The 20,430-nt window shown below is 41.3% G+C and overlaps 2 protein-coding genes across 3 annotated transcripts in view; both read right to left on the reverse strand.

Moving 5' to 3' along the window:
• Positions 1 to 7,853, reverse strand: part of rubcn (rubicon autophagy regulator) — a 28,741-nt gene extending 20,888 nt beyond the window's left edge. The window contains exons 1-5 of one of the 2 annotated variants that reach the window (XM_050054811.1): positions 7,553 to 7,853; positions 5,085 to 5,238; positions 3,508 to 3,591; positions 1,594 to 1,753; positions 670 to 776 (exon numbers count right to left, since the gene is read on the reverse strand). In XM_050054811.1, the coding sequence (XP_049910768.1) occupies positions 670 to 776; positions 1,594 to 1,753; positions 3,508 to 3,591; positions 5,085 to 5,238; positions 7,553 to 7,590 (543 nt within the window). In that variant the 5' untranslated portion in view covers positions 7,591 to 7,853. The remainder of the gene's footprint in view (positions 1 to 669; positions 777 to 1,593; positions 1,754 to 3,507; positions 3,592 to 5,084; positions 5,239 to 7,552) is intronic. The other variant, XM_050054809.1, reaches the window with a different exon arrangement.
• Positions 7,854 to 17,445: 9,592 nt separating this feature from the next.
• Positions 17,446 to 20,430, reverse strand: part of tsc22d2 (TSC22 domain family 2) — a 40,265-nt gene continuing 37,280 nt past the window's right edge. Inside the window, exon 3 of the mRNA XM_050054814.1 lies at positions 17,446 to 19,939. Within this exon, the coding sequence (XP_049910771.1) occupies positions 19,631 to 19,939 (309 nt within the window). The 3' untranslated portion in view covers positions 17,446 to 19,630. The remainder of the gene's footprint in view (positions 19,940 to 20,430) is intronic.

Raw genomic sequence — 20,430 nt, forward strand, 5'->3', positions numbered from 1 at the left:
TCATGGGCAGCCCACTCTGACATCTCTCCACTTAGTGCATGTATAGGTCCAGTTTGTGCATGTGTGTGCTCGGACCTGTGTGTAATTGACAACAGAGTGAAAAATTGAATTTCCCCTCGGGGATTAATAAAGTATATAAAAAAAATTAATTAAATTAAAAAATTAAAAGTAGCTGATAACAGTTGGCAGCTAACTCAAAGAAGAACAGCTGCCAACAATGTCCGATAAACTGGGAAATCAATGATATCATATAACAGGGATGATAAATGATTGGTGATGCCATGTTAACGCCATTGTTACTGTTTAGAAAGTGCTGCTGATGTGCATGTTATATGTCACAGCAGAGGCCGACACTGTTGTGCTACATGTCACGCCTGTCACGCCTCTTTTGCTTCTGCAATGCCAGCATGCTGTCTAAAAATCACACAGTGGAGTGGCATGATGCTGCCGTTGTTTGGTGCTGTGTAAAAATGCAAAGGCGGCATATAGAAGGGACTTCCTAGCAGCTCTATAGCGCAATCTCTGTGTAAAAAGGGCTTAAGACTGACAGTGAGGATGTGTAACATTGTGTCATGAAACCAAAGAAAAAAACACATACTGAACAAAAGGTTAACAACAAATTGATGATAGATGAGACATAAACACAGCAAGTAATCTCACAAGACCCACCCCGACAGTGTCTACTTGGGCCAGCAGTTTGGGGTTATTCTGCTCCACAGCTTCCAGACACTGGAACATGGCGGTCACATGGGGCTCACTCAGCAGAAAGGCATCATCTGAAAGGCAGGGACAGACAGACAGACGGAGAGAAGGAGAAACAAAGAGGGAGACAAAGAGATAATAATGAGAGATAATTAATTAGTGGGACATAAGTAAAGACACAAAGAGAAGAGTAAAAGAGAAGAAATAAGTCATACAAAAGGACAGGAAAACATGACGAGGGAATTAGGGGAAAAGAAAAACTCATTTTAGCTGCTTCTTACTTTAGTTTACACTTTACAACAAAGTCTTTTAAGTTAAACTGGACCGAAAACACGACAGATAATCTGTTCCTCTGCTTCCTCCTTGTGCTCCTAACAGCATTTGCAAGAATCCACCACGCCCAAATGAAATAACCAATCAGAGCCGAGGAGTCTCTACTGCAACTGTCAATCACTGCTTGTGCACAGACCCCCTCCCGTGTATGCTCTCACTCAGTAAAGCATAATATCCTCAGCACACAGATTTAGGAGGAGCTCTGCAAACACAATTGCTGGGGGAAAAAAAAAAAAAAACACCAGTGATGAAAAATTGCCCAACCCTCCTTCGCCAAAACACCGTACACAGCAAAAACAACAGAAGAAGTTCAGAACAAGCTTTTTGTCACATATGTTTTGCCAAGTATGTTGTTGTTGGCAGTGCAGCATGTGAACGAGCAGTGATTGACACTGCATAAGAGACTTCTCCAGGCTCTGACTGGTTGGAGGAGCCAAAGGAACATGACTTTTTAACAAATGTCATACATTACTGTCAAGATGTGGTGACAGTTTCTGAGCATATGACAACATTTTTTTTTATAGAAATTACCTTCTGTAGCTTTAATGTGACACTCACCATTATAGTATTTACGTGTATGCCCCAGATGCCGGAGCAGAGGTCGGAGCTGAGCGGACAGCATGTGAACCTGTAAGCTGTGAAGCAGCCAGCGCTCAGCTTTGTAGCTCTCACCGCCACTATGCATCCCGCTGGTCAGTACCGGCTCCAGGTGGCTGAACTGTGGATGGAAAGAGAGAGGGATTGTGAGAAAGAAAGGAGGAAATGTCTTTGGTCCATGTTGTTCAGTATCATAAGCTCTTTTCCAAATCTTATTCTGTTTCCTCCAAACATACTGTTGTTTGTGTGCAGCCCAATAAAGTCTACCAGTCTGTATGATACTCGATCTATTCCTAAAAAAAAGCTACAGGGGAGTGGTGAAGAGACAGGTCTGACACGGTTGGCTTGACAGTCTACACACTGTGTGAAAAATGAGTGGAATGAAGAATGAGAAAAACACATCTCCAAAAAAAAAAAAAACTAAGAGATGGGAGACAAGATATCACCAACCAATCGTTACATGAGAATTTAATCATGGCACAGTGTACTGTTAGCCCTGCTGTTAGGGAAACAGGGTGTAGACTCCAACTACTGCACGTACTTTTACTGTTGCACTGGACTGGGGTTAAACGTGACTGTTCTCCACAAATTACCACAACACAAACAGGTAGGACAACAGGTAATCCAGGAAGTGCAGTGAATCTGCCCAAGGCATCTGACAGTGTAAACAGGGTCAGGTATTTATTGTGCATGTAACTAAAAACTTGACAAAAGAATTAGCCATTGTTCTCTTCCAAAAGGCAGATCGGCTCTCAAATTCACCACCTATTTTGGCTTAGTGGTAGAGCAGGCGCCCCATGTACAAGGCTGTTGCCGCAGCGGCCCGGGTTCGACTCCAGCCTGTGGCCCTTTGCTGCATGTCACTCCCTCTTTCCTTTCACGCTTGTCTGTCCTATCCATTAAAGGCTAAAAAGCCCCAAAAAATATCTTAAAAAAAAAAAAAAAAAAAAAATTCACCACCTATTTTTACTGGCAAACAAGCCAAGTCAAACACAGTTTGCTGCCACAGTGGCTAGCGGAGCACACAAACAAATGTGGGAATACCACGATATAAAATCAGTAAATGGATAATACACATTGCTATCATCACTCTTTCATAATGTATAAATCACCAATTTATTCTCTTCTTAAAGTGATAACAGTGAATAAGATGCGGTTGCACATGATTTGTGGAGTGTGAATATGAATTAAAGAACTGAAACATTATCAGCAGCCCCCTCATGCTGTAAATGTGGAACACAAAAAGTTCTCAAAATTTCCAACACTGTTTTAAGCTCCTGAAACAAAACCAAGAAACAAGATGACATGTGATAAGGAGATAAATAAAACCACAGTGCCAAAAAACTCTATCAACTCATCACAGTCAGCTTTGTAAGTTTCGTCAGTGATTTCTTTTTCCTTTATGTTCAAGCATGACACTAGTGATCCTAGAATACTGAATATACAGTTTTAAATGCGTTTGCAGATTTCACTCTCCTCCTCAAGATTGTTGTATTATCAGTAAAGCCCTAATTGTTGATAAAGATTGCTTGACGGTGACTTTTATTTCTTCAGTTAGCAGGAACCTGTTTAAGCTTATGGGTAGTGCCATATTTTTGACACAATCATATTAACAAATTTCTAGAAACATAATGAAAACTGCACTGCAAAGTAGAGTCTGCCATGTGAAAGCTCGAGAGAAGTTGACCATACACTGTTTAAACAGCTCACAATGAAAATCTGCATAAGAAAAAAACTTAACCTCGAGCAAGGTAGTGCTGTTTAGGAACGTATTTGCATTAACTTGCCTCTTGTGACAAATGCAAGAGATTTGTACGCTGACTGAACTTGGAAATATTTACACAACACCATCCATGTGGCCGCCAATGATCCTACCTGTTCAACGTGCGAGGCGAGGTGGGGGCTGATGTAGCGAACACACCACACAAAAGGCCAGTAGTCTCTCTGCTTGTAGTACACCTGCGACACAAAACAAGCATGACCTAGTTACAGAAAGTACATGAATGCATTAAGCTATTACAGAGTGACACATTTCCCGTTGGTATTTAAGGAAGTGGACTGATAATGATGGGTTATACCTGTCTAATACTTGCCAGAATGATGGTTTGGAATTTTCTTACCAAAGTGAAAAAGCAACACATCACCGTGGTCATGTATTCTTTTTTTATGGTCTTTGTTTTTTTTAATTGGACTTTACAGTGCCCCTGCCAGTATTTGGTTCCCTATGTACAGAGCATTATGCACATGTGCATCATCATAAAAGTTACTGTGTAACTCTGGTTTATCAGTGAAGTGTACCAACTACACTGCAGACTGGATTCTCTACTCACAGTGACAAACAGAGTGACAAGGCACCTGACTCATGAACAGTCCAATACGGGCTGAAGGCGCATCAGCAGGTTTGTATTATGGTGTTTGACATGTCTGTATCATCACTGCACTGTGTTTTTATAAAATACGACAATGTGATCACAACTCGTGTTGCGTTCAGGCGCAGTCTCACTCCCTCTTCATGTCCTTGCAGTTCTTGTACTCGTACAGCTGAGGTTACATCCAGTAACTACTACTACTAACTGCATAACATTACCACCGGTCTATTTTGCAAACTTAGATTAAGAGATTGTGATGTTCATTAAAACTTTAGTAATATCTGCCATTGTTACATTTGACACACAGCTCCAAGTGCTCTTGCTCCAGTCTCAGTTTTTGCTTTCTGTGCACGACAGCCTTCAGTGTTGATAGGCTATTAATCGTGACGTGTAACCAATAGCACTTTGGATGGGACATTGAGAGAGGCTACAGAATGGGGATTGGAGACAGAAGGGCTGCATCAGACATCAGGTAGTGTATTTTTCCATTGATTTACTGTAGCAGCAAAAGACAAAAACAAAATGTGGTGATTACCTTGTCGCAGGAGCAGCATCACATGACTGTGGTACTGCACTTATGCGGTTATAGTCACAATGGCAGTAGAGCATGTGATAAAACCTATTGCGACCATTCCTGACAACCTGCGGGTAAGTGAATAACTTACTCTCTGATGACGGGAACATTTACTGGAAATGTAACTTCAGTTTTAATTACTTCTGTATCGAGGTTGTCAGTGTCATTTGTCTTAGCATCTGCGGCTGCAATCAGATTCCCACCAAAGCATCATGTGACATCACAGGTGTAACATGTGTAATCTGGAAATACTGAGCCGACCGATACTGCAGTTTGTTGTCAGATGGTGTGGTATTATGGGGTTATGGGACACACCTAGAATCACTTACTCCTCCATGTTCAAACACAGGACTTTATTGCAGATCTTCAGGCTTACGTTTACCAAAAGCTAACTTTGACCTGCATTTCTGTCAGAGCTGGCCGGACGTCACACAGAAAAGGATCAGGAATCTGATCAAAAGGGGATCTCAAAAAGGGAGTGGTGTCAGTCACATCTCCTGAGTTCTGACCTGCTCGTTTTTTAGTCCATGGCTCAGGATGTTGTTCATGTCCTTGTGGAGCCGCTGCAGCCCACCATAACGTGACCACACGTTGGGGTTGTTGGTGGACAAAAGACCCTCTACTGTGGTCTTCAGGCTGGACAGTAGCTTCCAGTGCTCCTTCCTGTGAGGAAGACAGAGCAGCAGAAAGGAGTGAGACAGGGTGAAGAGGGAAGTTTGGTAATGAGGAAGGAGGTTAAGAAGTGCTGATGTTAGCAGTGTTGTGGCTTAAATCATTACTCACATGAGCAAAAAAATTAAAAACCAAGTCTTCAGCAAGTTAGTTATAATAATCTCATTTTACTCTGAACTCAGTGACTCAAAGGGAGTGCTAACTTTCAATAAATGTGCAAGCAGTATCACCACATCCTTGCCTAAAAAGACAGATACATAAATAAACACTGTCCTGCTTCCTCCCCAGAAACAAAAAGGTTACAGGAGCTCTGATGTGTGTGCATTAGAAGCTTTAAAGTTATCTTCCATCCTCAAGTCTCAATGTTGATATCCTATATTACAAACTACAAAAAATGGTTGGCATGGAGTCACTGGGCAAAGATTATCATAACTGGAAGTTATTAGTCCTGTGTTCAAGATGTGCAAGTTCAGGAAGTCAAACGTTATCTTTAGGATACAGCTATGGAAAGCTGTTGCTCAAAAAGTGTCGAATGCAAAACAAAATTCGATCAGGTCACATTCCCTAAGAGCCATAAAGCGCTGGCTCATATCCAGGACTTCCTCTATTTTTCCCTTAAGTCAGCAGTCGAGCTGAATGCTATTGAGTTCCAGTCACATAGCTGCAGCGATGGGACAAAGGATCCGCTGTCAGAGGACACCAACACTGGAGGGTGTATTCTTTAAGTACAGGCTATTTTAACTGGTCATCTATTTATTATACTATGCTTAAATGCATTATAAGGTAGAAGAATAAGCCTCCAAACATAATTCATCATATCAAAATAGATCAATTAAAATGAAGGTCCAACATTAAATCCAAGACACAACAAGGCCTGCTCTGTTTTGTGCAAGATTTATGTAGACAATGCAGTCATATAGCCAAACTGATTACCTCGTTTTCTTTCTCCAAATACTAACAATCTCCATTTGAGACAGAGAAGTGGATGCAGAGACTGTTGGAAAGTAAAGGCTATGAATCCTATGAATAGCACACTTATGAACACAACAAGCTGCAGTGCTGAGCAGCAGCATCACGAGTTCAGCTCCCAGCTAATCAAATCACATCATGTTACATAGGAAGACACAGGCTGGACGTTACAGAACATTCTCCACATACTGTAGGGCATGACGCATTTATGCAACAAAGGAGGTGTGTGTGTGTGACTTGTGTTAAGTGTATGTATCTGTACATGTGTGTGTGTTGAGCATCAGAGAGTGAAATTCCACAAGGCTCAGAAAGGCTGAGGTTAAGGATCAACTCTGTTTCGTTTGTTGTGTAACGTTACTCAACATGTGAAGCCTCAAAACATGTTTGTTTATACAGTCTGACCTTCATATCTGAAACAAACAAACAGAGATGTCAAAGTTGTCATAGCCCTGCTCATTATCATCCATATATCTATTATGACGCAACAAGGCAGGACCATACTAATACAATACTCACAATATGGGAGAGTAAACTGTATGTGCATTGTAACGTTACAGACTGAAAGGCTACGTTACAACACACTCAGTAGAAAACTAGTGAACGTGCAGCATTTCCTGTCTCTGACTCTTCCAGTACTACTGTTGTCCATGAAAGCTAATAATGAGTTATTTTTGATGTCACCTTGTATAAAAACAATAAAGTTAACTTGCTAAATTACCCAGTATTGTAAACTCAATTATATATTTTCAATTTAAAACTCAAATGTGTAAATATCATGCAAAATACAACCAAAGACATCTCGCAGATGTCAACTTCGTTTGACAGTTGCCTTAGCAGTTAGCACAGCCTAGCTAGAAGCTAGCTGACAGTTAGCACTATCAATGCTAGGTCATAAATGCCCTCGCCGTTGGCTAACAAATGGGGAAACGACTTGCTTAAATGCAAACAAACTTTCAGCAATTAGTCAATCAGTCAACCTTTGACATTTGACCGGCTGACAAGCCTCGCAGATGACGTTAATTGTGTTTGCTCCAAGTTGTCAAACATTGACATGTCAGGTTAGCCTAGCCAAGCCTAGCCTAGCTTTGCCGCTAGCACCCCAGCGTCAGTAATCCCCTTAGCTAGCTAGCTGGTTAGCTAGCTAACATTACAACGGCTTAGTTTAAGTGAGTTGACGCCCCAGAAATAAATGCTGGTCGGTTTTCTTTAACTGCTGAGTGATTTCTCTGTGGTATATATTGTAGTTTTGTTGTATTGGTAAGCACACACATTTGTAAGTACTGCTTAGCACAGCTAAGTTAGCCGGGTACCCAGCCCAGCCCAGGCTGTCACTCACCTGCGCTCCTCCGCCTCACCCTCCGCCGATATCTCCATCTCCTCCGGGCGGAATCGAGTACCGTGTAAGGCTGCCAGCTTCCCCGTTATGTTATTTAGTACAACGGAGTTTAATCTCAGTAGTGGGGTAGCTTGAAGTAGTTACCCGGACTTCCAGTCTTCCGCCATCTCTGCCCCGCCTGTCCGAGCTGTGAATCAAAACAGAGGAGGCCGCACAACCTGCTATCATCAGAAAGTGGGCGGTGATGTCTCCCCCTGCTCTGCCCACTTTTTAACGATTATCATGCTTTTACTCCGGAATAAGCTCAGAGTTTATTATGCTCTGTTGTTATGCTCCATGTTTGTGGGTTGCCACTTTGTTTCCAAGTCTTGTGACATATAAACTTAACTATTTAACGCTGTGCAGTGGCGGGTAACACAAAGAGCTTTCTAGAGGCACATGACTGATGACAGATTTAACCCTGGTCATCACTGCCACCTGCTGGTAGGAAATGATATTACACTTATGACTGCTGCCCTCTGTTTGAACCAAAAAGTGTGATCTCACATGTCTTTGCATCTGCAGTAAAACATTATAATCATTCATTGATTTATTCTCTTCCTCCTGATCCCAAATTGTAAATCTAAAATCGTCAGTCATTAAAACCACGTGTCTGGTATATGTAAACAGCATACACCAGACTAATAGATATGGTTTAGAAATGACAATTGCAGCAGTGGATAACAACAGCATATTTGATAAGTTTCAATCTGCCTCTCGTCAGTATCACAGCACTGAGACAGCCCTTCTCAAAGTCACTAATGACCTCTTAATGAATGCTGACGCAGGCATGTGCTCAATTCTTGCTAAGTGCGGCCTTTGACACAATTGATCATGGCATTCTTTTAGATAGACTTATTAAGCACTGGATGGGCGTAGCTGGTACTGCCCTAAACTGGTTCTCCTGTCGATTAACAGTGTCATGTCATCCATTTCCCATATCAAGTGCGGTGTGCCTCAAGGGTCAATCCTTGGTCCTATCTTGTTCCCAATATACATGCTCCCCTTAGGTGATGTCATCCATCGACATGGTGTCTCTTTCGACAGTTCTGCTTATGACACTCTGCTGAACCTCCCTGTTTAACCAACTGACCTCAGCATGCTGCATTCTCTACAAGAATGCTTATATGATATCAAAAATTGGATTTATTATTACATTTACTTTATTTTATTTATAGTATATAATATGGGAAGCCTCAAGACATCCAATACTTCCTAATATCTGGGATTTAAATATTTCCCCCAGTGCACTCTATACCTTCAAAGAAGAGTTGGAACAAGATAATTCACATCTAATGCTCTTATATGAAAATTAAGATTATTTTGCCAACTTCACCTGAACAATAAACAGGACTGAACGGCAGCATGCATTGTGTAAGGGAGGACAGAGCAGACTCTTTCTAAGGACCATTTTCGATTCTGGTGGCATCAGCTATCTTCCACCGAGTAGTCTGCTGGAGCAGTAGCATCTCCACAGCTGACAGACGTAACAGATTGGTTGAGAAGGCCAGCTTTGTCCTGGGACTCTGTGGGGGTGGTGGGAGAATGATGAAAGGAAAATGATGGATAAACAATCATCTCTGATGGAGAACATGTCCCATCCGATGCAGGACACTCTGACAGCACTGGGCAGCTCATTTACTGACAGGCTGCATGTGAAGGAGAGACACTGCAGGTCCCTCCTTCCTGCTGCTGTCAGACCTCACAACCGACACTGCTCTCAGTACTCCACATAAACCACAAGTGACAATCATCAGTCATCACTCACTGCAATATAAATATATTCTAACCTGCACAATATCTACTCTTCATATGCACAGTAATATGATATATAGCTAATAATAAATTGGGTTAATTAGTTGTAAATTTAAGGGTAAAACTTATAAAAAAGGATAAAAATCTGCAATAAAGATACAGACCATTTCTTGTAAAGATACATTACATAGACTCTGCAAGTGCACCAATTGCCTGAACCTTTCCACCTTTCTCCAGTGCAGATATGCTGATGACTCTTCAGGTTACATCATTTCCTGAAACTCTTCCCACGCTGGACAAAGCAGTGTGGTCTCTCTACAGGCTGGTAAGGCTGAGGTGGATCCAGCTGTTCTCTATGAATAGCCTTTTCTCCCTTTTCAGGAAGTCTAGGGTTTTCACAAAAAACACGTTGATGGAGAATGAGACAGTTAGTCACAAGCTGGTAAGGGGATATAAAATGGTAAATCCTACTTTCTGATACAAGTAGAAACTGAGTTGGGTTTCTTTCATAAAGTCTTCAATGGTAGCCTAGTAATCACATTGAAGGATCAAAGGACTGGAGATCAAATGTAAAGTTTAGTCTCAGGGTGATGCCTGAATAAAAGACCATTACTACACAGAGGCTCAGATGTGCTTTGAGCCAAAGAATCAGGGATGTTGTAACTGTTTTCTGGGGGGGGCGGGGTGCTGTACATGGGAGGTGGGTACGACACTGTCCACATCAGAGCTGATCAGGCTTTTTTCTCTGATGTCTTAAGATCCAGGAGCCATATTCACAAACATTCTGGAGTACTCTCATAGCTCCTAACATTTCTGGCAAAGAGTCGTGTTTTAGGAGAATTCTCAACTCTTGAGCAAGATAGGGACACAAACTTTTACCTTAGTGAGGAGGACCCCGTTGCAAGGAATGACACATTCTTTTAACAGATGTGACTGGTTGTGAGCCTGCAAGGTGTGGACTCCCAGTGGATATTAGAAATGAACTGCATCACAACATGAGAATCTGAAAGTGTTCTCACTGTTGGTGTGATCACTCTGCTGATGGTGGGATGAGACAGACAGACAGACACAAGTCATCACTGCTGCACTGTTGCATTTTTCCAGGCGCCAAAGATCTTAGTGTTGTGATGACTTTATGTCTGGCGTTATATTATTACTGCAGTGGTTGGGAGATGAAGGTGCATCTCTAATGAGATCAGCCACAAACATTATCCCTGCACAGTATAATCTGCAGCATTTTATTTAGCCATTGTCATCCAGCATTTGAGGAATATTTCTCCTGCCTCTGTTCTCCTCTGCTTAAGAAAGAAGAAAACCCTAACCCTAAGGCCAAAACACACCGGCGGCGTGTCAAGTGCCGCCCCCAATACACACAAAAAGCGTCGCGTGGCGGGGCGTCAACCGGATTTCTATTGCACACTCCAGTCCGTCGACGCGCGTCGAGCCGCCGCCGGTGTGTTTTGGCCTTACCCTCTTCTCTGCTCCTTACAGAGTCTCAACTTAGGAGCTGTCTTTAGGGCTAAGATGCTTTGGTAATAACTTTTGTCTTTACAAGGATGTAGTCTTAACTTAGAAGTGACTAGGTGCAACTCTTTGTACTAGGAAGCCTTGTGAATACGGCTCCAGATATTCAAGAGTTCTTTAGCAGGAGCTGCTTATCTGCAGTGGAGTCCTCTTCTCCGAAACAAACGGACCGGTGATTTAAAGTAGTAAAAACTCTGAATAAAGCAGTTTCACATTTTAAAAAATCAGTGTTTTTCCAATACAGCTCATCGCAGAGGGGCTGCTAACTTCCATGGCGAACACATAGGCTAAACACAAAATATTTGTTATTATACACTAAAAAAAACATACTTATTACGTTAAATTCCATTTCTGCCAATACATCCCTCTAAATCCTCCACACTGGACCTTAAACTGTTTATAACCCTGCACCTTTACACGCACTTTCAAAGCATACCCACATGATGGCACCACAGTATTGAAATGTCTTTGAATTCTTTGTGCCCAAGTTGACATGCATCAGTTTGATCACTTGATGGCAGTACTGAGTCAAGAAAGTGCAGAGTGCCTCACTCAGTAACCGTAAATCTCATCACCAATAATTGCTGGGTGTGGTTGCGGATGACTGAATCATGCGTAATTGTCCTTACATAGCACACACACACACACACACACATATACATACACACACACTCACCACTTCCTTCCCCTATCCTTTGTATATGACACTTGGGATTCTTTGGTACTGTTGGGTGACGCTGAGACAGCGAGTTTCACAATTATCACAACTGAAGTGTTTTGCTTAGAGGACATGTTATCTTTCAACATGTGGAAATGTTAAATACAATGACTCCTTTGAGTCCAGCTATACAAGTGCAATAATATCAAGGGCAATACTAACATCCTTATAGAAAGGTTTTAAATGTCTTTATCTAGACAGTTTCACTCATTCCAGTCTCATGTGTGAAGAGTTTTCACATCCTTTACTCAAGTCAAAGTAGGAATATCATAATGAAAAATACTTTTTACAAGCAAATGTTCTGCATTAATAATTATACGCAATCAAAATTACAGATGTATTGTCATCAAAATATGCCTGAAGTATCAAAGTAGAAGCACTGATGCAGAAATTGCCCTTTGATGATTGTAGTGTTTGTATTTGAAATTCAAATCTGGAAAATTAACAAACATGTCTGACTCCTGGCACGTAGGCCTATTTGACACATGTCAGGAGTCAGCACATGTCACGGCATGTTAATAATCAGGTCCGAGAAAGAGGAAATGTTGACATCAGCTTTCAGCCTCCATTCATGGTTTTGCCTTTACTGAAGTGTGTTTGTTCACAGTGATGAGGAAACACACCCCGTTCTTACCACAGCTCTGTGTAAGCAGCTGTGACTCAGAGCTGTAACCTGCTGTGGCATGAACACACATGATGAGCCAAAAGTAGGTGAGTAGGAAAAGCAGTCACGATGACGCAGAGCCCTGCTGATACAGTCATTATGCCTTTGTGCCAGCCACGGCGTTAACAGAGTCATTATGTCGCTGAGATACCTATCTATCCATACTTCCATCTGTTTTATCGTCTGTATGTATGTTTGTCTCATTCTCGTAAAAGCAATTTCTATAAACACCTTAAGGGAATCTCTTCAAATTTGGCACAAACATCCACCTGAACTCAACGATGAAGCTCCTTATGACCTCACAAATCATGTTTTTGGCCATAACTCAAGAATTCATATGCTAATTATGACAAAATTTTATAAAAATGATAAAAAGATATATATTTACATTGAAAAGGTCAAAGGTCAGCTTCACTATGACATCCTAATGTTCTGCAAAAACACTCCTCTGGCCATTACTCAACATCATATCTCAGGAACAAAAGAGGAGACATTTGATCAGATACTGAATTGATGTCACTAATCTTGGGTGTCCATCTTTAAAACTGTGCCGATTGTACAGATATCCCGTGCTGCCAGGCTGAAGATGTGTGTCAAGCATCCATGTGTTAGAACATAAAGCTTCTTTGCCGCAACTTCCATATTTGAAGCACTGCCAACTGTCATGGCTGCTGTTGAGTCTGAACAGACATGGGTGTAAACTGTAACTGCAGCTTGACTGGTTCACAAAGGCATAAAACCACAAGGCTGTAATTCTACTTTTAGTTTGCAACAAAAACTCCAAACTGCATTCAGATGGTTCAGAGCAGTGATTTTCAAACTTTTTAAGGCTCACCAGAGAGCGATCCAAAATCTCAAGGCACACTTGTATTTATATCTGTGCACAATAGCCTCTATAGCATGTTATCACTCTTATCATCTTATCAAAAATGATTCAAGAATTCATTTTTAACGTTTTGAAATCAACAATAAAACATCGATTTAAATGGGAAATAATGTAAGATAATGTAAGATGATGTGATGTGTCACACACTTATAATTTCCACACACGAATGGCAACAAATAGGTTCCCTGTTAGGTTTTTAAATAAGATTAAATGACGTTTTTTAGCTTGAGTTTGCCTCTTTATAAAGAAATGGGTGTGCACAACATACCAATACAGTCAATTAAAATTAATTCATAGCCTTTTTTTATAGGCCCAGTTGAATATTGCCATAATAAACTCATCACAAAATCCACGGCCCACCTGGATTTGCATCTGGACACACCAGTGTGCTGCTGCACACCATTTGAGAACCACTGGTTTAGAGCAGACACACGCACACACACATTACACACACCCGTGTCCTCATGATACACATTTTAAAAAATTTCTATCCTAATTTCTTTCTTTATTTGTTTATACATGACTACGATTTTAATATAACCCTGAAATGTATTTGTTTTTGACACAATGAATTAAATTTTGACACATCAGAGTAAAATTATTAGACCCCTTAAAATCAAGAGGGCTTTGCAACTCCCTGTCGCTGTTTGGCGCCCCTCTAAGGGGGTCATGCCCCCCATGCTGGGAACCACTGGTTTACAGGATATGCAGCAAATAGCATATTCAACACAGAGAAGGAAGTGTGGTGGAGAAAACACTCAGAAAAGCCTTTAATCAGCCAAAACAATGAATTCATGTCCTACAGTGTCAGGGCGTCCAGTGTCTCAGTGGGTGGAGCAGGCGTCCCATATACAAACGCAATGTCCTTGCTGCAGCGGCCACAGGCTCGATTCCAGCCTACAGCCCCTTGCTGCATGCCATCCCCGCCTCACACCCTGACTACCCTATCTAATAAAGCCAAAAAAATCTTTTAAAAATCCATGAGAGTGTCACAGCTTTCTGAAGTCTCTTCTGTTCACGTTATACAATACAACGCTTCATTATTCTTGGGCAGGGAGTGTAACGTTCAACTGAGAGAAAACGCTTTCCGACAAGATTCTGACACCATAAACCAAAAAGTAGGTCAAACAAAAAAGCTCTCAGGTCATGCAGAGGTCGACCTAGACACGGGTAAAATTTTGCCAGATGGTCCATTCCACCTTTCTCTGTACCTAAACGATCAGATTACATGTAACTCTGTAAAACTTCATGAGGGAAATTGGACTCACATGGTGCCACATGTAAACATAGAAAGCAGCGTTATGTGGAGGCTGGGGTCTGCAATACACGAAACACCCTGCTGACCAAACCAGCAATTTGTGGCTTTTAAGATGACAAGCAAAATGTTCAAGTGTTCATGAGGAGTATGGAACTGATGCGGGTGCTTTAAAAGGTCAGTAAGTCAGGCTTCGCTTCCAAGAAGGTGATAGGATTATGATTCAGTTACTTAGAAAGTTGCTCAGTTCTTCCTCTTGAAACTCCTTTCTCTGTTTTGAAACAAAGCTCCCCTCCCACTCGATAACGTGGCTGTTTTCTGTGTCAACAGGCTACTTTAATGCAAGTGGACGAAAGGTGAGAATGAGTAAGGTCATCTGTGTTGTTGCATTTCCTCCTGCTCACTATAAAGATCAGCTAAAATCAGATTATTTGATGCTTTATCTCAGCATTTTATTCCTTATGATAATTACCTGTGCCTACATTATCTTCTGCACGGCCGACCTGCACAAACAGATCCTGAACATGCCAGCTTAGAGTGACTGTATGCGTGCACGACAGCTGTGATGAAACTGAACACCAGACAGGCATAGATGGGTTAAGACAGAGCACACGTTGTCCCTTTGTTGAAAAGCAAGTATGACAGTTTGATGTAGGACGTGACAAACGTGTCAGAGAGAATTCTTCCAGTCGTGAAGTTGACATCACCTGTCAGTGGATGCCGGATTGGGGGGTTACGGCGGCTGACAAGTCACATGCCAGAGTTGCTTTGAAAATTACCACCTTTTTGAAAGAGTATGAGGTGATAATTTACGTCTGAAATGACAGGCAGGTGATGAATCGCTGAGGATGTCGTCATGTAGGATTTCACACCTGGTGTCAGGGCAGGTGTCAGCTTTCCGTCCTCCGTCAGACAGGTTTTGCGGGGACTGTTTATTTCCATCATGGAAAAATAACTTCCTCCAAACTTACAGTTTCCACAGAGCACAATCCGCTGTTGATCCAAGGAATTGTGGGAAAAAGCACGTTGGTACATTGGCTGCGTACCAATTACAGATTAAGTCATTAATCTTAAAAAAACAATGAGACATCTTTTATCTTTTGTCTGTCTGTTGCCATATTCAACATGATAGACACATTTTAAATCTTTCTGCTGGAGGTGTGACACAAAGTTTTGCACTCAAAGACCACCCAGTTTGTGATGCTGATCAGAATTTCTCACATTTCTACAAAGTGGAGCATGATTAGCATTGTAGTGTATATTTGGATGTCACTTTACATCTTTATTTTGGGCAGATGCTCTCCAGGAAATTGATAAATACTTGGAATAACTGGTCTGACCCACGAGCCTGTATGCATCCTGGGGGTTTTTCCTCTGATGTTGCTCAATACTTCAGAGATTCAGCTGCTTAAAATCCTTTTCCTCTCCGATAGATGACGTCTGCTTTTACAATGAATATCAACCAACATGCTTTAGTCTTAATACGATTAGGGACACTTTTGTTTCTCTACTCTACTTCTCGACTCAAAAACGAGGACTAGAGGTTAGAGCTTGACATGTCACAGTAAGAAAAACACATGTAAATGATAATCAGTGATGGCTGAATTCCATTTAGCTGCTTCAGTTTCAGAGTCCTGGCACTGTGCTTGCTAGTAACACCTGCAGTTTTCCAACTACAACTGTCTGTCTGTCACTTATACTCGTCACTACTTTAAGTATAAAATGTCTGCTGTGGAAAAGGCCAGTTGGCATGGACTGATAACTTGTGACAGCCACTTGTATCCTCATCATCAGGTTTGAATGATTACACCACTCGCCTTCCTTGTTCATGGTTTTAAAAAACATTTGTAAGAGAGGCTTAACACAGGGTGTCACACGGGTATCAGACAGTTAAATCGAATGCCTTTTAAGACCCTTTAAAGACATCTTTTACCCAAATTTAGTTAAGTTTAATTTAATTTTTGGATGAATCATGTTTTACTTTTTTAAGCATTGCAGCTAAGCATTGCAGGCAAGTAGGATATATGTGGTCTTGTGCAGAGTGAGTGTTATGTAGGAATATGGTTATCAGAGTGAGTTAAGTCAGTCTACATTTTGCCAACAGGTAAGTGCAAGTATGAAGTAAAATGACTTTTATTTTAGATTAGAAATGTGGGCTTTGACATAGAAAGGCTCTACTCATTATCACAAAAAGAAATGAATAAATAAATTAGATAAAATGTTTGTATTTAAGACGTCACAAATTAAAATGTAAGACTATTTAATGACGTTTAAGGCCTTATTGTTGTGACATTGAATTTAAGACATTTCAAGACATTTTAAGGACCTGTAGACCCTGTTAGGAAAAAAATATTTGGATTTAATTAAAAATGTGTATATGTGAAAGACAGACAAAATATATGTGATCAAAGGAATCTGCTCAGTATTTTGTAGACCCGTGTTTGTAATGTTATTCTTTACAAAATGTGTTTCATTAGTGTTTTTCCTGGTGGGGCAACTCCATCTCCGCCAGTCCATCAAATACAGACAATTGGTCAGCGGCCTTTAGTGTAAGATACCGACACACAGAGGTACTATTCTTTAGTGGCAATAGGAGATCCCCCTGTGTGGAGGCATTTTTTGATGCTCCGAGCAACCGCCACAATATAAAGCGAGATTAAGTTGGTATAGGGTGCATGGGAGACTGCAGTTTGTGTCCCACATGGAACCATAAGGCAATCAAGTTGATTTATTCACAGTTTGGTTTAGATCAGTTGATTTATAAGAGGACAGTGTGCAATGGCATTAATCATTTACAAGAAATGTTTTATGTTTATTTTATTTAGAAAAGGGACAGTGCACATTAATTAACATGATTAATTAAGTCATGTAAATGTGCCAGATTTAGCCATACAGGCTCATTTTCATCTGCAGATTGGTGGCATGTGCATAGAAAGGCACATAAGCAAAGAGCAAGCATATATAACCATAGACAAAGCACATGGGCATTTGACAAGTTGGGAGTGAGAATGTGTTGGGTGGGGGAGTTCAAAAAGAAAAGGCACATCAACAATCTCTTAATAAAACAGTAATTTATTTTTGACTGAAAACTAAAATTGTCTGAACAGCACATTACAAGGGCATTGTTAAGATATTTTCTCCAAGGCTCAGTGATCACTTTCATACAGTACACTTGGCATGTACACGGCATCTCCTTCAAATGGAAAAAAAAAAATGAAAAAAAAAAAAAATCTAAGGACAAAGGAAATAAGCCCGTTTGCAAAACAAAAAAAATAAGGAAATCAAAGAGTCCATCCTGTAGAAAGATGACTGATTGTACAATTACCAAGCATTTTGGTTTGGTTCTAAGCCACAGAGAAAGAAACCGGATCGCCTGGCGACAGCAGACGACGGCACAGGAGGCACAAAAGACATGACACAGACAGGACATCCCATAATATGCTCACACACAATCGACTGGGTTCCAGCTTTTCAGTGTGAAATGTTTAATAGATTCCGTTGTTTTGTTTTTTTCTTTTTTATGCAGGTATTATTTTTTTCCTTTGTAAGCAAAGTGTTGGAACACTACAATCGAAATCTAAATGCTGCATTCATTAAATACATTAAAATTTGCAATGTAACAAAACCTTTTTCTCTGCATATGAAATTCAACACAGCATTTACATGGGAAAAAAAAGATGGCTCCTTTTCTAACTAATGTTTTGTGCACGGGGCCCTTCTCTCCATCCGACACAAACACCTCGCTATTCTTTTTTTTTTTTAAATGTATTATTATCCTTACCCTCGACGACTTACTCCGCCCCTCTCCGCCCATTGTTCCCTTTCTCTTTCATAAATCCTTTCACAATCGTTCAGACTTGACATCTCGACAGAAAAATAAGAGTGCTGGATAAAAACATGAGGTAAGAAAGTGGTTTGATTATAGATCATGCAGAACATGCAAAACAGCAACAAAAAAAATATAGGGAAGGAGAGAGTAGAAAACAAATATGAGTGTGCATTTAAAAATGGGGCGGGGGGCAAAAGAATTACACAGCTTTGCGTCTTTGGTTATAAAGTAGGTCGAACTATTTTCACAGCTTTTCATCCCCCCCGACCGAACCCCCAAATTAATTTCTGTTTTCTTTTTTTGACAAAGAAAGTCTAGAAAAAGTGAAACTGATAGTTTTCTTTATCAAAACATCCCATCACATCTTAACAACAGGTGTTCTCCTGTACAAACCCTCCTTTGCTCTTAATACTTTACACTTTACAAAATATACATTCAACCTGAATTTCATCTAATGTAAGCTCGCTTTAGTGTTAGCACTATTTCATGGAAAGAAAATTGCCTATTATGGAACTTATTGCCTACTTATTGAGATCTACTTGTTGCAAGAGACTACCAAATTTTTAATACCTGACAGATTCTAAAAGACCAAAAAGACCAAAGAGAAAGGTTTTCTTTTTGTGTGTGTGTTAATGAGTATCTCCATGACATTTCATTTACATTATGAAAATAGCAGCCCTGAAATAAATAAATGCAAATACTAAAACTGAACTAATGAAAAAAAAAAAGTATTATGATTCATGTCAAAGTACGGTGGCTCTGAGAAAAACAACACAAGCTTTTGTTGCAGCATATAACAAGCCGAGGCTCTTGACTCGCAACCCGGCGTCCTCCTCCGCTCAGGGAGGATGAATCTTCTCCCCCACTTCTCCCTCGGCGCTCTGGCCTCTTACAGCCCTGGAGCGAGTGGGGTTGGAGACACTGGGAGGACAGTCCCTGCTGGATGTTACAGGACCTCGCTGGGCCCTCGCAGGGTTGCGCCGCCCTCTTCGACCGCTTGTTGCCCCAACGAACCGAGCTCCCTGTGCCCTTTGACCCCGTCCTCCTGCACAAGAACAGCATGCAGTTTTATGTTTGATGGTGTGCACCGGCACCCCTGCCCCTCCTTCGTTTCCAGCTTTCTCGCAGCCAACCGTGGGCTCAGGATAAGACTCTTCGAGGGGTGGTGAATGTCTCAATGATGTGAAGCCCGGTGACGGCAGCGTGCACACACTGAAGCATGGCTCTCGCAAACAAAGATGTGGCTGTTGTTGATTTTTCCTTGAATGGAGCATATTGAATGCAGGGCCGAGCCTTTTGCTTTATGAAGCTGAGGGGACGGTAGCAGTTGTTGTCTTTACTAACAGGATCTTCCGCTCCTGTCCGTGGGAGGTGTGTCTTTAAACGCGTTTACTGGGGGTAACGGGGATCACGCCGAAGTGATGTTGGGCTGGTGAGGGATGCTCTGACTCCCCTCGTGGTGAGCCGAGGGGGCGGTGTTGTTGTTGTTGTTTGTAACGAGCGGGTGTTGGTGTTGCTGTTGCAGCGGCGGCGACGTGCTGCTGCCTTGGTTGAGCTGATTAGTCAGCTGACCGAGCTGATCCGCGTTGGCCAGCGACTTCAGCACGGCGTTCTCGCGCTCCAACACCGAGTTCCTCTCGTAAAGCTCCTTGATCTGCTCCTTCAGCACCTCCACCTCCTCACGAACAGCGTACATCAGGTGGCTCTTCACCAAATCCTTAAAGACAGGGAGAAAAGAGAAACTAAAATTAGCACACAAATTAAGCAGAGTCCATCCTCACACACGGGAACACATGGCATTTCAGAATTTAAAGGGTTAGGTGTGATTTTTTTTAATAAAATGTTGCTATTTTCCTATTGTCTGATTAATAATCGATTAATCAAAGGAATAATCGACACATAAATCCAGTGCTAGTAGCAGCCACGGATCTTTTTTAGCACTAAGGTGTCATTGCTGTGAGGTGTTCTGCAACTGCATTTTCAAAAGAACACCTGTCAATCAAACTGTGTGAGCAACACAACTTATTTGTTTGATTTTCTAAAGCTGCTTATTCACAGCAAGTGCAGAAGCTTCCATCAAATGAGTACAGGTTATTTCATTAAATGCCCCTCAGAGTGAGTTTAACGTTCCTCATCTCTGAGACAGTTGTGTCAGCAGTGAAACACTCATTGTGAAACAAGCTGCTGCACCGGTTACGAGAGAATGTG

This window comes from Epinephelus moara, chromosome 10 (assembly GCF_006386435.1).
Source record: "Epinephelus moara isolate mb chromosome 10, YSFRI_EMoa_1.0, whole genome shotgun sequence".
Taxonomy (NCBI): Eukaryota; Metazoa; Chordata; class Actinopteri; order Perciformes; family Serranidae; genus Epinephelus; species Epinephelus moara.